This window comes from Ranitomeya variabilis, chromosome 7 (genome assembly GCF_051348905.1).
Source record: "Ranitomeya variabilis isolate aRanVar5 chromosome 7, aRanVar5.hap1, whole genome shotgun sequence".
NCBI lineage: Eukaryota > Metazoa > Chordata > Amphibia > Anura > Dendrobatidae > Ranitomeya > Ranitomeya variabilis.
In genome coordinates this window covers 203,066,356-203,086,401 of record NC_135238.1, presented here as the reverse complement: position 1 = coordinate 203,086,401, position 20,046 = coordinate 203,066,356, and the positions used below count along the sequence as shown (strand labels likewise).

The 20,046-nt window shown below is 40.9% G+C and overlaps 1 protein-coding gene across 5 annotated transcripts in view; it reads left to right on the top strand.

The window, feature by feature from the left end:
• Positions 1-20,046, top strand: part of RAPGEF4 (Rap guanine nucleotide exchange factor 4) — a 310,050-nt gene that overhangs the window by 198,996 nt on the left and 91,008 nt on the right. For 3 of the 5 annotated variants that reach the window (XM_077272680.1, XM_077272683.1, XM_077272684.1), the window contains 4 exons: positions 1,701-1,762; positions 4,695-4,775; positions 6,947-7,053; positions 15,921-16,042. In XM_077272680.1, the coding sequence (XP_077128795.1) occupies positions 1,701-1,762; positions 4,695-4,775; positions 6,947-7,053; positions 15,921-16,042 (372 nt within the window). The remainder of the gene's footprint in view (positions 1-1,700; positions 1,763-4,694; positions 4,776-6,946; positions 7,054-15,920; positions 16,043-20,046) is intronic. The other 2 variants (XM_077272681.1, XM_077272682.1) reach the window with 2 other exon arrangements.

The window sequence follows — 20,046 nt, the reverse complement described above, 5'->3', positions numbered from 1 at the left end:
AGTCGATGTCATGTTTCATCACGTGTCATTTTTATTCTTTGTCATTGTAATTCCTTTATTCTCTTACATTGTTGCAATAATAAACAATGCAGAACTCAGCAGCACCGTTCTTTCTTACCGTAAAATGTGAAAAAAATTCTAAGTGGGTTGAATGGTAAAAAAAAAAAAAAAGCAATTCTGTCATTGTTTTTTAAACCAAAATTCTATTTTTTGTTTTTATATTTTAATGATTACAACATTTTTAGAACTTTCTTATAAAAAAAAAATTGGGTTGTCGCCTTTTTCTGAGACTCATATCTTATTTTTTTTTTGTCAGTTGGAGTTTTATGAGATCTTGTTTTCTTTTGTGCGCCGAGCTGTAATTTTCATCGATGGATTGACATTTTACGGCCACGATGATAACAATTACTATATTGATTTTTTTTTAATTATTATTATTTTTTAACTCTGAAAAGAGGACGACTTTTAGATTTTAATTTTAAACGTTATTTTTTTTTAATTCTTATTTTACTTTTTTGACTTTATAAAGTACTTCAACCTGTTTCATAGCTTGTTTTATCGCTTTATTTCTGCAATACTACCAGAAATAAATGAAATTGACATTCTCCTAAGAAGGAGAGTGGCCAGGTTGATGGGAACTGGTACATGTGTGCATCAGAAACCAGGACATTTAAATGCTGCTCTTCGTGATTGACAAGTGAAATGTTAACACCCAGTTGTCAAATTATTCATATATATCCTGGAAGAATAACAGGTGAACAACTCAACTTATGATCTCAGAAAATAGTATACAGAATTCGCCCCCATAAAAATTGGACTGCCGGAAGATCCTGCACATATCGGCGCTTTTAACTGAGGTTATTCTAATGTTATAGGAGCCTTAAAGTGGGTGTCCACTACTCAGATAACTCCTTCTCAATCCTTATGTTTCCGTCCTAGTAAAATAATAATACCTATATTCACCTCCCATGACCGTGCCATTCCATCGGTATTGGCATTGGCCCTCCCAGGGATCAGTTGACATTTGGACAAATCAGACATCAAGGGAAAATCACAGAGCAGTCACAGCTCTCACTTCCTCCAGATCTTAATTACATCCAAAGAATGGGACCATGAAGGCAGAGCTGATTGGCAGCAGGGATAGCGTGGCATAACAATGTCACGCCATCCTCGGGAGAGGCAGTGCCAGCACCACTGGAATGGCTCTGGCACCAAGGGTAAGTATAAGTGTTATTATTTTACTCGGGGGTCGACATAGGGATTGAGAAGAGGTTGCCCTAGTAGTGGACAACCCCTTTAAGGGGCTATTAAACCTCACCCACTACATTGCTAAAATTAAACCAAGTCCCTGGCTGCCCTGTCAGTAACATGGAGGAAGGAACATTTTAGTCTGTAAAGTCTGCATATATTTTTGATCTGTTAGGGATGTCTCACTTACCCCCGGTGGAGCCGTAACCTGACCTTGACTTTCTTGAGTAGTACAAACATTGAGTGGAAGAATTTCTGCGAAAATCGCAAAAACAGAAGCACTTATTACAAAACTAACTAGGACAGATCACCGTAGGAGAACTTACAATTTTACAGCAGATTTCCCCACCATTTTTCAACCTTCAGACATTCCCAAAACCTCACGTTGATCTACCGTATATTCCCTTTTTTTGCTTACCAGATCTCAATAACTAATGATTTATTTATTCCAGGGATATCCGACAAAGAAAACATGAATAGCGGCATGTGCTCGGGATCAAAAAACTGTAACAAGGTAAGAAAGATGCAGTTTTGATAATATTGCTATATTTAGAACATTTATAAAGAAAAGTGTCCTTGTTCATAATGGCAAAATGTAAAGGGGTTGACCAAACCAGGGAAAATATACAGAAATAAGCTCTCAAAAGTAAGGTATATAATTTAATGTAATTCAGTTCATCCAATCGTTAGAGATCTGTTATGGTCCCTGGATACAGGAGGGACTTTAGCGTGTTGGCACATAACCTCAGCTGTGTGTGAAATGTATACACTGTGATATGCCTAGTGCATAGACGGCTGGGCAGGGGATTTCTCACCACTCTTCAGGCTTTGCACTAGGTGTATAACAGTGTATACATTTTATTTTGAGGTTTGCATATGATAAGTAATGGTTCCAAGCATAGATGGAGAAAGCTTGTTTTATATCTAATTCCTGCATTTGATCTTGTTCTGATGAATCCCTTTTTTTGTTCATTTGGAAGTATGCTTACATTTATTGCCATGCTGAAATTCCTCTTCATCGTCAGCTTTTTAATAGAGGCTTGAAGGTTTTGTTGCAAAATTAACTGATATTTGGAGCTGTTGATAATTCCCTCCACCTTGACTAATGACCAAAATAAAACAACTGAAAAACAGCTGCAAAGCATCATACTGCCTCCTCCATACTTCACTGTGGGTATGATGATATTTTAGTGATGGGTATAGTAATCTTTTGGTGATGCACAGTGTTGGCTTTCCATCAAACATACCTTTTGGAATTATGGCCAAAAAGTTCAACCTTGGTCACATCAGACCATAACACGTTTTCCCACATGCTTTTGGCAAACTTGATGTAGGTTCTAGTAAAACATAGGCATGCTTGGATGTTTTTCTTTGTAAGAAAAGGCTTATGTCTTGCCATCTTACCCCACAGGCCAGACATATGAAGAAATATGGGAGATTGTTGTTACATGCAGCATACAGCCAGTATTTGCCAAACATTCCTTCAGCTTCTTTGTTGTAGCTGTAGGCCTCTTGGCAATCTCTTGGACAAATTTTCTTTTTTCTCTTTATCATCAATTTTTGAGGAACTTCCAGTTCTAAGTAATGTCACTGTTGTGTCAAATTTAAGCCGCTTCTTGATGACCGTCTTCACAGTGTTGCATGGCATATCTCATGCTTTGGCCATTTTTTACCCTTCTCCTGGCTGAAAACGTTCATAAATATTATCCCTTTGCTGTGTTATAAGCCGTTTAAGGATCATGGGTTTTGCTCTAAAATGCAAGTAAGAAAATGTCAGGAAAATTCTAGAACAGCCAAACTTTATATGGGGCTAATCAGAATCACTGTAAATGTTGGCAGCTGTGCACTGACTACTATTTACCATGTGTCTAAATGTGATTGGTTCATTCTGAACAAATCCACATCTCCAATTATGAGAGGATGTTGTGCAACCACGTAATTTTAGTTTATATTTGTACTCCCACCCCCCATTATTTCCGTTTGTTTCTCAATAAATTTGTACAGATATTTGGCGACATGAAAGGTGTAAAAAGTTCTGAAATTATTCTTCTTAGGATGGTTTATTTACATTTTAAAAACCTGGAGTTTTAACAGGGGAGTGTAGACTTTTTATATCCACTGTATGTGCATGTTGCAGGTAGGTATTACGGTATATACACTGTATTCTAGATTGAGAGTTTAAAGAGGACCTATCACAAAATGAAAAGTGTCCACTATTTGCTCTTATTTTATTCCAGCTTCTCCCCTGATTATTCAGGTTTTTTTGTTCTTTGTAACTCTGCTATACAGTAGCACAGATTAATTTAGTATTAAAGGGAACCAGTCACCAGTTGTTTTCCCTTATAAAGTAGGAACAGCACCTGTGCACCCTTATATACAGCTTTCTGGAATCCTGTATATACAGTCATGGCTGAAAGCGATGGAGGTTTTTTTCAGAGCTTTGAAAAAGATCTGGTGTCAGATCGAAACGTGTCGCTTGTACCCCCCATTTCACACTGGCATGGAGTTTTATCGCTTAAATTTTCCTATCATGGATCAATAAAGTTTGAAGATTTTTAAGGAGCTGGAACGTTCACTTTTTCCTTCATTGTTCCTTCAAAGTTCCGTGCACCTGCGATTTTGGTCGGTGAGCTGGCTGTGGTTTCTTAAACCACGTTTCTTTCAGTAAATATGGTAGCCAACCTCTCCAATACGTTTAAGAGACAACCATGGCATATGGTATCTGATAGATGTGAGTCCTTTCTCAGGGACCACTTCAATCTTCAGAATAGAGTCCCTGTTCTTGCTGGTGACTGACCACCAGAGAATGAAGAGATGGTGGGGCATCCACTCACTGGTGCATGGATGGCTGCCGGGACGTGGTATCGGGGAACCCTGTTCTGCATTTATCAGATACTTATGGCACATCCTATTAGATGACGTATTGCACTAATCTGTCTGATTGCACAATTACATCCTTCATTATAACATTTTACAGCTCGAATAGATGGATTTTGGCCGCTTTCAAAAAGCCTTTGAAATTCATTAAAATGCCTTTGGCCTCAATGTGTAATATTAAGCCGCTCCTGTAGTTACTAAGTGCTGTGTTCCATCGCTTAACATCTATCAGCCTCCCCTGTAGTTTTATAACTCACTGGCCTTGGGATATGTTAACCATGAAACATATCGGCATAGTATGCTCCTTTCATTTCCCATAAGTACTAGTTATAATTTATAAACTTAAGCATTTTAGATCTTTTCACTGATGTATAATTTATACAGTTCTACCATTTTATTTAATTTTGTTTTTCTGTATTTTGTATTTCTTCATTTTTTTCCCACAGATTTTTTTGTTTTATGTTTTCATGAACCTGATTATTTTCTCCTTGTGATTACTAATATTTTTTTATTTTTCTTTGTATTTATGTTTGTATTTTGTTTATTTTTGGTTACGTCTTATTTTTCAGACCCCCCTCATTGAAAATCAAAACACGCTTCGTCCAGCTAAAACCATTACAGAGGTAATGGGATGTCGGAAAATGGATAAGGTGCATACTGATAACAAGGCATCCTTATCGGGATTTCAGACAGGATTCATGCAAATATCACAAAATTCAAGCATGTAAAAAGGATGTGGTTGCCCCTCTAATAACATTTAAAGAACCATCCATAGGGTAGATGATGTATGTATGATTGCCTCGGGTTCGGCTGATTGGGCCAACACCAATCTTGACAGCAGGGTGCCCAAGGTTCCCTGTGTAAATGGAGCATTAGTGAGTATGTGCGACCACCACTCAGTCCGTGAATCTAGACGTAGTCGCACATGCTCACTACTGTTCCACTCGCACAATGAAATTTTGAGACCTTTATTCTGCCAATTGGGGAGTTTCCCAACACCGCGACCTCTAGTGATCATACATTTATTACCTACCCTGTGGATAGGTAAAATATATTGTCTATGACAACCACTTTAAGGTTTTCATTAAAGAGTACCTAAGCTTGAACTTTCTTTAATAATTTTGTCCAGCATGGAAAGTTATGAAAATGTCCAAATCACTTTGTTAGGAGATTTGTCTTCATTCCTGTAATAATAATTACATATAAGGGGCTTCAAAATCTCTGCTTTTCCCCAGTCGATTTTAAGAACATGATAATTTGGAGTAAAGATGATGGCACTGAAATGGTCAGCAGCGGTCTTCTCCACTGAGTGCTCTGCTTGTCAGAATAATCCCCCACAGCAGCTTTTGTACATAGTAAGGCGACCCATCACTGCCATCATCTGTACTCTGTGGAGCAGTGTTCCCCATCTCCAGTCCTCAAGAGCCACCAACACATCATCTTTTCAGGATTTCCTTTGTATTGCACAGGTGATGGAATTATTGCCTGTTCAGGTGATACAATTATCAATTGCCATACTAAGGAAATCCTGAAAACTTGACGTATTGGTGGCTCTTGAGGACCAGAGCTGTAGGGATTAATGCTTTCAGGTAGGTAGGTATTAGGTAGCGTTCACACAAGCACTGGATTCTTGTCTTAAAATAATGTGACATTTGTTTCCACAGGTTGCACAGCATCAAAAAACTGAAACCATAAACACCAAATTCCTAGCCTTGTCCAGGCCCTAACTAAAAAAAATAGACCCTTGCTACTCATACACAGCTGAGCTAGTCCCAGTTCTGTCAAACAAAATGACTGTTGTCCATAACGACCACTGATACTCGCAGTTTGGTGCACATGGCCTGTCCAGTCTCTTCTCAGAGAAATTTTGGCTTGTCTCTCCCTATAGCTCCAATACAATCCACTATGGTCAGCTTCCCCTAGTAGACTCCACACACCGGTCTGTTCTCCAGCAAAAAGCCCAGTGAACCTATTTCCTGGTACTAGTAAAAAGCTATGCGGTGCATCTAATCAAACCCTGCAGAGCTTGGATTTAACCCTGTCTTACCTGGCTTTACTACAACTCCAAATAAGTACCTTCGGAAATAAACGCAGCTGAAGGCCGGCAAATAGACTGGGGAACAGCCAGGGGTTTGGAAGTCACTGATATGGATTTTGTTTTTACAGGAATGAAGACAAATCCCCTAATAAAGTGATTTGCAAAGTCTCATAACTTTCCATACTGGACAAGATTATTTAAAAAAAAAAATATTAGTTATACTTTAAGTGGAATTTCATCTTTTAAACCTTTAGGTAGATTATACAAAGCTATAAATGTAAAAGAAAAAGTGCAGTAACTGTGCAAACACTTTGATTTGCAAAATATATAGTCACACCTAGAGCTGCATTATACTGTAGATATGGGTGGCTACTGAGCTTACATCTGCCAGCAATTCTGGGTTTTGTAGGAGCTCATAAGTTTTAATAGATGGGCAAAGTTACAAAAAGATTTCAATTTAAGGAAATTCTATGTAAATCCTATATGAAAAATGATATTTAAAGATAAAACTACACTTGACAAGCAAAACACCAAACAGCCAAACACCATAAAGGTGAATATGATACATGATTAATAAGTTAACACTTTAATCTTATCATTGTACCTTAGATTGCCTTTTTTCACAAAAACCTTATGTCTATACTTTTCTCCCTATCATACTTGCCTTGTTTAATATCGATGGGCTAATTGTCATTTTACGCAGATATTTATGAGACAATGGGAAAATATCTGTTTCATATTTGAATCTGTGAGTAATTATGTGCTTATTTATTCTTATGTAAGGTCCCATCTGAGCGTATCCTCAGGGCTGGGAAGACTTTACGCAATGCTATCCTTTCGCGTGCACCTCACATGATCAGAGATCGCAAATATCATCTGAAAACGTACAGGTGAGCAAGACGTGCGTGCTTATGGTGCAGACAAGGTGTTTTTCTATAAAAAATAAGTTACTAAATTGTTAACTGTTCCAATTAGAATTGTATTTAGGCTTTTCTTTACTTTCAGAAAAGTGGAAAAATATGCCGCTCACTGCCAACATACAATTTGCACTATATGGGCAAAAGTACTGGGACAGATGTCATAATCATTGTATACAGGTTTTTCATTCAGTCCTATTACCACTAGGGTGTAAAATCCGGCCCTGCGCCGCCATGCCGCACAAGACAAACAAGACAATTTGGCCAATTGCAGCTTCCAACTTTGTGGGCACAGTTTGAGGAAGGCCCCTTTCTGTTCTGTTTCCCATCGCTGTGCCCCAGTGGACAAGATCCATAAAGGCATTGGTGGGGGAGTTTGATAGAAGTTGACCGGTCATGCAGAGCCCGGACCTCAACCCCATCGAACACCTTTGGGATGGAGAGGTTGCAATCCAGGCCCTCTCACCCAACATCAGTGTCTGACCTCACAAATACTTTTGTGGATGAACGAGCCAAAAAAATCCCACATACACTTCCAAAATATTGTAGAAATCCTTCCCGGAAGAGCGTAAGCTGTATTGGCTGCAAAGGGACCAACTCCATATTTATGCCTGTGGATTTATAATGGGATGCCCTAAAAGCTCCTGTAGGTGTAACGTGTAGGTGTTCCAATACTTTTGTCCATATGATGCACGTGAAATGTTGTGGAAAAGCTAATAAACAACGAAAAGCACCATGATACAATGAACAAAAACATACGTGACAACAAATCAATCCTAATTTATTGCCAGGGTTATAACCAGATGAAGGAAGATGTGTTGTGAATTTGGATTCTGGGCTCCCCCGGTGGCCGCTTGTGGAATTGGACTTGTCATCCTCTTTCCTGTTTCACCTGGTTCCATCAGTAGTGGGTGTCGCTATTTAAGCTCATTTCTCTGGTGGTTTCTTGCCGGTCAACAATGTTATCTGATGCCTCTCAGTGCTTGTTCCTGCTTCTAGACAACTACTAGTTAAGTTGGACTTTTGTCCATGTTTTGTTTTGCCTATTTGTTCCAGTTCACAGCTGAAGTTTTGTTACTGTGTCTGGAAAGCTCTCGTTGATCAGGGATTGCTACTCTGGCGTTATGAGTTAATGCCAGAGTTTAAGGTAATCTCTGGATGGTGTTTTGTTAGTGTTTTTCTGCTGACCATGAAAGTATACTATCTGTCTTCTGCTATCTAGTAAGCGGACCTCAAATTTGCTAAGACTATTTTCCTGCTGCGTTTGTAGTTTCATCTGAACTCACCGTCATTATATGTGGGGGGCTACTGTCTTCTTTGGAATATTTCTCTAGAGGTGAGCCAGGTCTTATATTTCCCTCTGCTAGCTATTTAGGTCTTAGGCCAGAGCTGGGCATCTAGCGATAAATAGGAAATGCTACCTGGCTATTTCTAGTTGCGCGGCAGGCTTAGTTCATGGTCAGTATAGTTCCATCTTCCGAGAGCTTGTCCCTCTATAGGCTTGCTGTGATCTCTGCCTGCAGAGATCATGATAGTTTGACCGGCCCATAAAGTGTTAAAGACCCAGGTTGAGAAAGGAGAGTTATAAGTAGTCTGCTGGAATTTTTTTTTTTTTTTTTTTCCTCCAGTCTGCCTTGCTGCAGTCTTTTTTCTCTCTCTCCTCCTAATCTCTGTATGCTCTGTGTGCACCTGACAATAATGGATCTCCAGAGTGTAACTGCGGGTTTGAATAATCTCATCACGAAAGTACAAAATTTACAAGATTTTGTGGTACATGCTCCGGTATCTGAGCCGAGAATTCCTTTGCCGGAGTTCTTCACAGGGAATAGAGCTAGCTTCCAGAATTTCCGAAATAATTGTAAGCTTTATTTGTCCCTGAAGTCTCGTTCAGCTGGAGACCCTGCTCAGCAGGTTAGGATTGTGATTTCCTTGCTCAGGGGTGACCCTCAAGATTGGGCCTTCTCATTGCCAGCAGGGGATCCTGCGTTACGCGATGTGGATGCGTTTTTTCTGGCCTTGGGCTTGCTTTATGAGGAACCTCATTTGGAACTTCAGGCAGAAAAAACTTTGATGGCACTATCTCAGGGGCAAGACGAAGCTGAAGTTTTCTGCCAAAAATTCCGTAAATGGTCTGTGCTTACTCAGTGGAATGAGTGCGCTTTGGCGGCAACTTTCAGAGAAGGTCTCTCTGATGCCGTTAAGGATGTTATGGTGGGGTTCCCTTTGCCTGCAGGTCTGAATGAGTCCATGACAATGGCTATTCAGATTGATAGGCGTCTGCGGGAGCGCAAACCGGTGCACCATCTGGCGGTGTCTATGGAAAAGACGCCAGAAAGTATGCAGTGTGATAGAATTCTGTCCAGGAGCGAGCGACAGAATTTTAGACGGAAGAATGGATTGTGTTTCTATTGTGGGGATTCTACTCATGTTATATCAGCATGCTCTAGGCGTACAAAGAAGCTTGATAAGTCTGTTTCCATTGGCACCATTCAGTCTAAGTTTATTTTGTCTGTAACCCTGATTTGCTCTTTGTCATCCATTGCCACGGACGCCTATGTTGACTCTGGCGCCGCTCTGAGTCTTATGGATTGGTCCTTTGCCAATCGTTGTGGTTTTAATTTAGAGCCTTTGGAGACTCTTATTCCTCTGAAGGGGATTGACTCCACCCCATTGGCTAATAATAAACCACAATACTGGACACAAGTAACCATGCGTATCAATCCGGATCACCAGGAGATTATTCGTTTCCTGGTGCTGTATAATTTACATGACGATTTGGTACTGGGATTGCCATGGTTGCAGTCTCACAACCCAGTCTTGGACTGGAGAGCAATGTCTGTGTTGAGCTGGGGATGTAAGGGTATTCATGGGGACGTACCTTTGGTTTCTATTTCGTCGTCCATTCCCTCTGAAGTCCCTGAGTTCCTCTCTGATTATCAAGACGTCTTTGACGAACCCAAGCTTGGGTCGTTACCTCCGCACCGTGAGTGCGATTGTGCCATAGATTTGATACCGGGTTGTAAATATCCAAAGGGTCGTTTGTTTAATTTGTCTGTGCCGGAACATGCTGCTATGCGGGAATATATAAAGGAGTCTTTGGAAAAGGGACATATTCGTCCATCTTCTTCTCCCTTGGGAGCTGGGTTTTTCTTTGTCTCAAAAAAAGACGGCTCTTTGAGACCATGTATTGATTATCGGCTTCTGAATAAGATCACTGTTAAGTATCAATACCCATTGCCCTTGCTTACTGATTTGTTTGCTCGTATAGAGGGTGCTAAGTGGTTCTCTAAAATTGATCTTCGTGGGGCGTATAATTTGGTGCGGATCAGGCAGGGGGATGAGTGGAAGACCGCATTTAATACGCCCGAGGGCCACTTTGAGTATTTGGTCATGCCTTTTGGTCTTTCTAATGCCCCTTCAGTTTTCCAGTCTTTTATGCATGATATTTTCCGCGATTTTCTGGATAGATTTATGATAATATATCTGGATGATATTCTGATTTTTTCTGATGACTGGGACTCTCATGTCCAGCAGGTCAGGAGAGTTTTTCAGGTTCTGCGGTCTAATTCTTTATGTGTGAAGGGGTCTAAGTGCGTTTTTGGGGTCCAGAAAATTTCCTTTTTGGGGTATATTTTTTCTCCCTCTTCCATTGAGATGGATCCCGTCAAGGTGCAAGCTATTTGTGACTGGACTCAGCCCTCCTCTCTTAAGGGTCTTCAGAGATTTTTGGGCTTTGCCAACTTTTACCGCCGATTTATTGCTGGTTTTTCGGATGTCGTTAAACCACTGACTGATTTGACCAGACAAGGCGCTGATGTTGCTAATTGGTCCCCTCATGCTGTAGAGGCCTTTCAGGAGCTTAAGCGCCGTTTTGCCTCTGCCCCTGTGTTGCGTCAGCCTGATGTGAATCTGCCTTTTCAGGTTGAGGTTGACGCTTCGGAGATCGGAGCTGGGGCAGTGTTGTCGCAGAAAGGTTCCGACTGCTCCGTCATTAGGCCTTGTGCCTTCTTTTCTCGCAAATTTTCGCCCGCAGAGCGGAATTATGATGTTGGGAATCGGGAGCTTTTGGCCATGAAGTGGGCGTTTGAGGAGTGGCGCCATTGGCTCGAGGGGGCTAGGCATCAGGTGGTGGTATTGACTGACCACAAAAATTTGATTTATCTTGAGACTGCCAGACGCCTGAATCCTAGACAGGCGCGCTGGTCTTTATTTTTTTCTCGCTTTAATTTTGTGGTGTCATACCTACCGGGTTCTAAGAATGTTAAGGCAGATGCCCTTTCTAGGAGTTTTGACCCGGACTCTCCTGGTAATTCTGAACCCACAGGTATCCTTAGGGAGGGAGTAATTTTGTCGGCCGTTTCTCCTGATCTGCGGCGGTCCTTGCAAGAGTTTCAGGCGGATAGACCGGATCGTTGTCCGCCTGATAGACTGTTTGTTCCGGATGATTGGACCAGCAGAGTCATCTCTGAGGTACATTCTTCTGCATTGGCAGGTCATCCCGGAATTTTTGGTACCAGGGATTTGGTGGCAAGATCCTTCTGGTGGCCTTCCCTGTCACGAGATGTGCGAGTCTTTGTGCAGTCATGTGACGTTTGTGCTCGGGCCAAGTCTTGTAGTTCTCGGGCTAGCGGACTGCTGTTGCCCTTGCCTATTCCTAAGAGGCCTTGGACACACATCTCGATGGATTTTATTTCAGATCTGCCTGTTTCCCAGAAGATGTCTGTCATCTGGGTGGTCTGTGACCGTTTCTCTAAAATGGTCCATTTGGTTCCTCTGCCCAAGTTGCCTTCTTCTTCTGAGTTGGTTCCTCTGTTTTTTCAGAATGTTGTCCGATTGCACGGTATTCCTGAGAATATTGTTTCTGACAGAGGTACCCAATTTGTGTCTAGATTTTGGCGGGCATTCTGTGCTAGGATGGGCATAGATTTGTCTTTTTCATCTGCTTTTCACCCTCAGACTAATGGCCAGACCGAGCGGACTAATCAGACCCTTGAGACATATCTGAGGTGTTTTGTCTCTGCTGACCAGGATGATTGGGTTGCTTTTTTGCCATTGGCAGAGTTCGCCCTCAATAATCGGGCCAGTTCTTCCACCTTGGTGTCCCCGTTTTTCTGTAATTCGGGGTTTCACCCTCGATTTTCCTCCGGTCAGGTGGAATCCTCGGATTGTCCTGGAGTGGATGCGGTGGTGGAGAGATTGCATCACATCTGGGGGCAGGTTATGGACAATTTGAAGTTGTCCCAGGAGAAGACTCAGCGTTTTGCCAACCGTCATCGTCGTGTTGGTTCTCGGCTTTGTGTTGGAGATTTAGTGTGGTTGTCTTCTCGTTTTGTCCCTATGAGGGTCTCTTCTCCTAAGTTTAAACCTCGGTTCATCGGCCCTTATAGAATATTGGAGATTCTTAATCCTGTTTCTTTCCGTTTGGACCTCCCTGCGTCCTTTTCCATTCATAACGTTTTTCATCGGTCGTTATTGCGCAGGTATGAGGTACCTGTTGTACCTTCAGTTGAGCCTCCTGCTCCGGTGTTGGTTGAGGGTGAGTTGGAGTACGTTGTGGAGAAAATTTTGGACTCTCGTGTTTCCAGACGGAAACTCCAGTATCTGGTCAACTGGAAGGGTTACGGCCAGGAGGATAATTCTTGGGTCAATGCATCTGATGTTCATGCTTCTGATCTTGTTCGTGCCTTCCATAGGGCTCATCCTGGTCGCCCTGGTGGATCTGGTGAGGGTTCGGTGCCCCCTCCTTGAGGGGGGGGTACTGTTGTGAATTTGGATTCTGGGCTCCCCCGGTGGCCGCTTGTGGAATTGGACTTGTCATCCTCTTTCCTGTTTCACCTGGTTCCATCAGTAGTGGGTGTCGCTATTTAAGCTCATTTCTCTGGTGGTTTCTTGCCGGTCAACAATGTTATCTGATGCCTCTCAGTGCTTGTTCCTGCTTCTAGACAACTACTAGTTAAGTTGGACTTTTGTCCATGTTTTGTTTTGCCTATTTGTTCCAGTTCACAGCTGAAGTTTTGTTACTGTGTCTGGAAAGCTCTCGTTGATCAGGGATTGCTACTCTGGCGTTATGAGTTAATGCCAGAGTTTAAGGTAATCTCTGGATGGTGTTTTGTTAGTGTTTTTCTGCTGACCATGAAAGTATACTATCTGTCTTCTGCTATCTAGTAAGCGGACCTCAAATTTGCTAAGACTATTTTCCTGCTGCGTTTGTAGTTTCATCTGAACTCACCGTCATTATATGTGGGGGGCTACTGTCTTCTTTGGAATATTTCTCTAGAGGTGAGCCAGGTCTTATATTTCCCTCTGCTAGCTATTTAGGTCTTAGGCCAGAGCTGGGCATCTAGCGATAAATAGGAAATGCTACCTGGCTATTTCTAGTTGCGCGGCAGGCTTAGTTCATGGTCAGTATAGTTCCATCTTCCGAGAGCTTGTCCCTCTATAGGCTTGCTGTGATCTCTGCCTGCAGAGATCATGACAAAGATGGCAGCTCTCCAACCATCTTACAATACCTAGTGAAACCCTCCGATGTTTCCAGCGCTAAGTAACTTTCTGTCTGAGATGTTCTAGGGATAAGTTCTACCTCACTGGGCCTATTTGCAGCAAAAGTAATCATTTGTACATTGGCCATCTCTGAAGTAGCGTTAACATAAAAACTAAAATATTCTTTCCCCTTGCCAGTTCTCATTTGTCTTCATGGTTGCTTACACAACACATCCTGCCAGCTGGGTTCTTATACTCAGTATTCAATTATCAAAAATTTGCCCTGGCTTCAATCCCACTTAATGCTCAATTGCAAGCACATAAATGCAGGTTGTAAGCCATTATTATTACTAGGATTTGGAAATATACTAACAAGTCCATACAAACTAAGATATGTGAATTTAGGGTAATTTTCTTATATTTAAAGTCAAAATAGCTATATAGGAGCATTTAAAATTACATTTATCTTGAATATTTACATCTTTTTTTTTTCATTCTACCTTTAAAATCTATCTCCAACTTAAAAACTAAGTTTGACTGGAGCCCAACACCACCCACACGGGACGTCATATGCATGGGGGGCCAATAGGAAAAAGCCTTTTTTTTGTTTTGTTTTTTTTTAAATTGTAATTTTTTTGACAATTTTTCAAATTTTACAGGAAAAGAAACAATAATTAGGCATTTTTTCACTATCATTTATAGGCTAACAACCAATCTTATAATATAGTAATAGTTAAATATTTTCAAGTAGATAAAGAGTAAAATTTTACAAACACAGAGACTCAGACAAAAGGAAAGGGGGGAAGTGATATGGAATATTATGACCTAGTTATAGCCATCTCATAGAGGTCATATATTTAACATGGACCAAGAGGAATAGGAAGAAGCATTTTTGAAAGTAGCATTAACACAGTTCAGTAAATTATAGTACATCGATTCTTTTGCTACAATTTTGAGTTCCTATCATTTTGACACCACCCCATTTTTCATTGAGAGTCTTTGGATCATGATTGGCAGAACTGTCTCCATTTTTATGGCCAATTTAAAAGGGCTTTTAGGGCTTAAAAGGTTTTTTTTTTTTCAATAAAGATAAATATTAAAAAAGTAATAATATTTGAACAAATACATTATTATAGAAATCAGTGTCTGAATTGATATTTAAATGAGCCTGAAGAGCTGTTTATAGATCTGAAGCCTCTGTCACTCCAGCTCTATTCCCTGCACAGCGCCGCCTCTTCCTGCTTGACAGACAACTTCCTTTGCCTGAACTCACGCAGCATAGAGGCTGATTTCTCAGTAATGGAGGAACGGGGACTGACCATGTAAAGGTCTTGCTGGTCTTGTCTTTGAAAATGCAACATGTGCATATAAATAGTTTGGAGGGTAAAATCCTGCTGACAGATTCCCTTTAAATGGCCACCCAAATTTCTCGGCAAAGTATTTCTTCTTTTGGACCTGGCGCAATTTAGCTGATTTTTAATGGGTCCTTATTTTGGGAATGTTTTGCTGTTCTAAACATTAAAACAAGGAAAAATAAATACAATAACATTAGACAATTGCAAAAGGCAATCACAAATCACAACTGCAGATTTTGGTTGTATTCGGTTGCTTTGAATATTGCTTTTTTATGAGATATCCATGTAATATTTTTTTAATAGTCTTACCCTCTTGATATTATTGGATGTCTAACAAGAACTGGTAATACAGTTTGCAAAATCTATGCAGAAACTACATTACGCCATTGAGTTTCCCTTAAGAGTTTCTATTAATTCTTCAGTATTCTCAATTCTGGCAGATCAAAAATGCTGTTCTCCATGTTGCTCTCAGAAGGTACTGATTTTATTTATAGAGATCCAATCAAAAGGAACTTTATTTTTCTCAAGTGGACAAAGTATACACTTTAGCTCTTCCCTAGCAGGGAAACATTATATGGTGGATCTTATAGGCAGCTTCCATCAGGCATCTCAACCAGACTGTCAGAACCCTACTTTGTACTATCGAAAGTATGAACTCCAAAACAGTACTCTCTACAGACAGGTATCTCGGATTTGGCTGATAACCCAAGTTATGTTTCAAAGCCCTGAAAGGATGCGACATTGGCCTACAGCCATAAGTCTATTCACACTAGAAAAGCCATTTTTTACCCTTCTGGAGGAGAGTTATTTTGCATTTTTATATCATGCGTATTGATAAAACTGGATGGAGGCCAACTTAAGAATAATCACACAATAAGTGTTATAAAACACGATTAATAATATAAATAATACCGGTACATATAATAAATAGTATAAAACAATAAATCCTATAAATATTACATTTCTAGGTATTACATATTGTTATATTTTTAATGTTTTTAACAGGCAATGCTGTGTAGGAACGGAACTGGTGGATTGGCTAATGCAGCAAAGCTCGTGTGTTCATTCCCGGACGCAAGCTGTGGGCATGTGGCAGGTGCTGCTGGAGGAAGGAGTCCTTAACCATGGTAAAGATGTAAATAGTTATTACATTTGTCATTTTCTTAACAAGGCATGTGTATTGGGCTGTTTGCCATGGTTTTTGGGTATGTAGCTTATAGCTCGAAAGCTGAGAATGTTTCCTTCAAATGACAATTACTGGGTTCCAACGTTTGCTGTGTCTTTGGAGTGTTTCATAATCTGCACCACAATTTATTTCTTTAGCTGCTATATATATATATATATATATATATATATATATATATATATATATATATATATATGTACCCTTATATATGATCTGCCCTTATGAGGCAAAGCTGCATTCTAAATTCTAGAACCCTCTGAAGTTACAGAGCCTTGAAAATGTATTCATATCCCTTGGACTTTTACACATATTTTCACGTTACATCCACAAACTTAATTTTATTTTGTTGAGATTTTATGTTATATACCATGACAAAATAGGAAGTGTTTGTGAAGTGTAAAGGAAATGATACATGGTTTTATAAATATTTTGAAAATATTAGTTTGAAAATTGTGAGGTGCAAGTATTCATTCTGCTGAGTGAATACTTTGAAGGGCCACCTTTTGCTGCAATTACTGCTGGAAGTATTTTGGGGTCTGTCTCTACCAGCTTTCCACATCTAGAGGTTAATTTTTTTGCCCATTTTTGTTTGCAAACTAGTCGAAGCTCAGTGAGATTGAATCGAGATTGTCAGTGAACAACAATTTTCAAGTCTTGCCACAGATTCTCTGTGAGATTTAGGTCTGGACTGTGAAAGCGCCATTCACACACATGAATATGCTCTGATCTAAACCATCCATTGTAGCTTCTACACCACAGTCTCAAGTCTTTTCCGCCTCTAACAGGTTTTCCTCCAGGATTGACCAGTATTTAGCTTCATCCATCTTTGCATCACCTCTGACCAGCTTCCCTGTTCTTGCTTAAGAAAAGCCTCCTCACAGCACGATGTTGCCACCACCATGTTTGACAGTGGAGATGGTGTTTACAGGGTAATTTGCAATGTTAGTTTTCCTCTACACATAGAGTTTTGTATTTAGCCCAAAAAGTTCTACTTTGGCCTCATCTGACCCGAGCACCTTCTTCCATACGCTATCTATGTCTCTTACATGGCTTTTCGCAAACTGTAAATAGGACTTTTACGGGTTTCTTTCAAAAATGGTTTTCTTCTTGCCGCTCTTCCATAAAAGCCAGATTTGTGGAGCCTATGATTAATTTTTGTCCTATGGACAGATTCTCCTTCCTGAGCTGTGGATGTCTGCAGCTCCTTGGGCCTTTTGGCTGCTTCTCTAATTAGTGCTCTTCTTGATTGAGATGTCAGTTTAGGTGGATGGCCATGTCTTGGTAGGTTTGCAGTTGTGCCATACTCCTTACATTTTTGGATGATGGATTGAACAGTGCTCCATGAGATGTTCAGAGCTTGGGCTGTTTTTTTTTTTAGAACCTAACCCTGCTTTATTCTTTTACACAACTTTATCCCTGACCTTTCTGATGTGTTCCTCGTTTTTCATGATGCTGTTTGATGTGCTCAGGATTGGTAGTTGTACCCATAAAAAAATCAACTTGATCCAGAAAGCAGCAACCAGTGTTTATTCAGAGGTGAGATTTAAAGGGAACCTGTCACCCCCAAAATGGAAGTTGAGCTAAGCCCACCAGCATCAGGGGCTTATCCACAGCATTCTGTAATGCTGTAGATAAGCCCCCGATGTAACCTGAAAGATGAGAAAAAGAGGTTAGATTATACTCACCCAGGGGCGGTCCCGCTGCGGTGGGCGTCGCGGTCCGGGGCCTCCCATGTTCTTACGATGACATCCTCTTCTTGTCTTCACGCCGCAGGCGTACTTTGTCTGAGGGCAGAGCAAAGTACTGCAGTGTGCAGGCGCCGGGAAAGGTCAGAGAGGCCCGGCGCCTGCGCACTGCAGTACTTTGCTCTGCCCTCAACAGGACAGACAAAGTGCGCCTGCGCCGGAGCCGCAGGGTGAAGACAAGAAGAGGATGTCATCATAAGAAGATGGGAGGCCCCGGACCGCGACACCCATCGGACTGGACCGCCCCTGGTTGAGTATAATCTAACCTCTTTTTCTTATCTTTCAGGAGACATCGGGGCTTATCTACAGCATTACAGAATGCTGTAGGTAAGCCACTGATGCCAGTGGGCTTAGCTCACCTTCCATTTTGGGGGTGACAGGTTCCCTTTAAAGAAAATGTCTAACTAATTTTATGACAGGACATCTAGAAAGACCTTTGTGCGGCTTCTAATCCTGGTGTTCCTTTGTTGATGTCAGCTGACACCCTGCAATGTTAGCATTAGCTCTGATCACACCTTGCTCTGCCTGTTCCACAATAGAAGCGAGTCATGCCATCATATCCTGCCCACTTATTATGGGATCTATTGAGTTCTGCGGAATCTGCAATAAAGGCTCTTAAAGTGGACCCATCATTTGCCATAAATATGTCATTTTTTACCTTGTTTGAATCCTGTTATTCTCCCAAATTTGGCATGATTTTTTTTAGTTCTTGTGACTTTTCAATCTCCAGCTATAGCCCCCTCTTCCTTATGTGTCTTGTTAACGAAAGGGGTGTGGTTCCCAACTCTTCTTTATGGGAGAATGAGGATTATGAGGATCCCTTGGACAAGAAGACTAGATTTACTTACAAGAAACAAATGGCCCAGATCTCAGGAGTGGAGAAGTGCAGGAACTAAAAAAAATAATGCCACATGTCAGTGCAGTGGTGTTCAAAGCTTGTCTTTTTTTTAGCTAAGGGGGCGTGATCCTCAACTCTTCTATGTGGGAGTCTTTATGAGGATCATGGTAAACCAGACTAGATTTATATGCAGGGAATGGGCCATATCTCAGGAATGGAGAGAAGCGGTTACAAAAAAAAACAGTGCCACATTCAGGAGAACAGCTGCAATTAAACCAGGTAATAAAATGCGCATTTCTGCTTCTCTTTAATTGGCTGCTGATACAAATATAAGAATAGCGTAACATGTGTAAATGATATGGGACATATTACATATTAGAGCGTCACCATTTAGCATTGGCCAGTATTATTTCTTATTATACGCAGTAAGCCTCTGAGCCCAGCCTTAAGCCGGCGTCACACTAGGCGTATGAAAATATGGTCCGTTTTTTACGGCCGTAATACGCCGAAATGTTCCCAAAATAGTGATCCGTATGTCATCCGTAGGCAGGGTGTGTCAGCGTATTTTGTGCATGTAAACCTCCGTATGTAATCCGTATGGCATCCGTACTGCGATATTTTCTCGCCGGCTTGCAAAACGGACATCTAATGGATCCATGGGCTGAAATATTCATGAAAACATATATACAGTCTATATATATATATATATATATATATATATATATATATATATATATATATATATATATATATATATATATATGTGGGTGTGTCAGTGAGACACACATATATATATATATTTATATTTAATATGGCGCTAGATAGCAGAACAGCCGGTAATTCATTTGTCGGCTTTTCATTTCTCCTTCACAAACCCGACAGGATATGAGACATGGTTTACATACAGTAAACCATCTCATATTCCTTTTTGTTTTGCATATTCCTCACTACTAATGTAGTGTCATGTATGCATGTATGTCACACTGTTGGTCCGTGTATAATCCGTATTTTTCTCGCCCTCATAGACTTTCATTGGCGTATTACGCTGACAAACGCAGCATGCTGCCATTGTCTACGGCCGTACAAGACCGTAAAATACTGATGCGTAAAATACGGCAGATAGGAGCTGCCCCGTAGAGAATCATTGGTCCGTGTGCAATCCGTATTTTCTGCGCCTCTCATACGTCCGTAAAACTCGCTAGTGTGACGCCGGCCTCATACGCGATACAGCATACAATGTGCTTCTGTCTCAGGGCTCATTTTCCTAAATGTGGCAGCACTGGGATTCATTACCGCAATGAGCCCTATGGCCGCCCTCGCAGCTGCCCTTCTCTAATCAGTTAGACTCTTGTCACCTCCTGG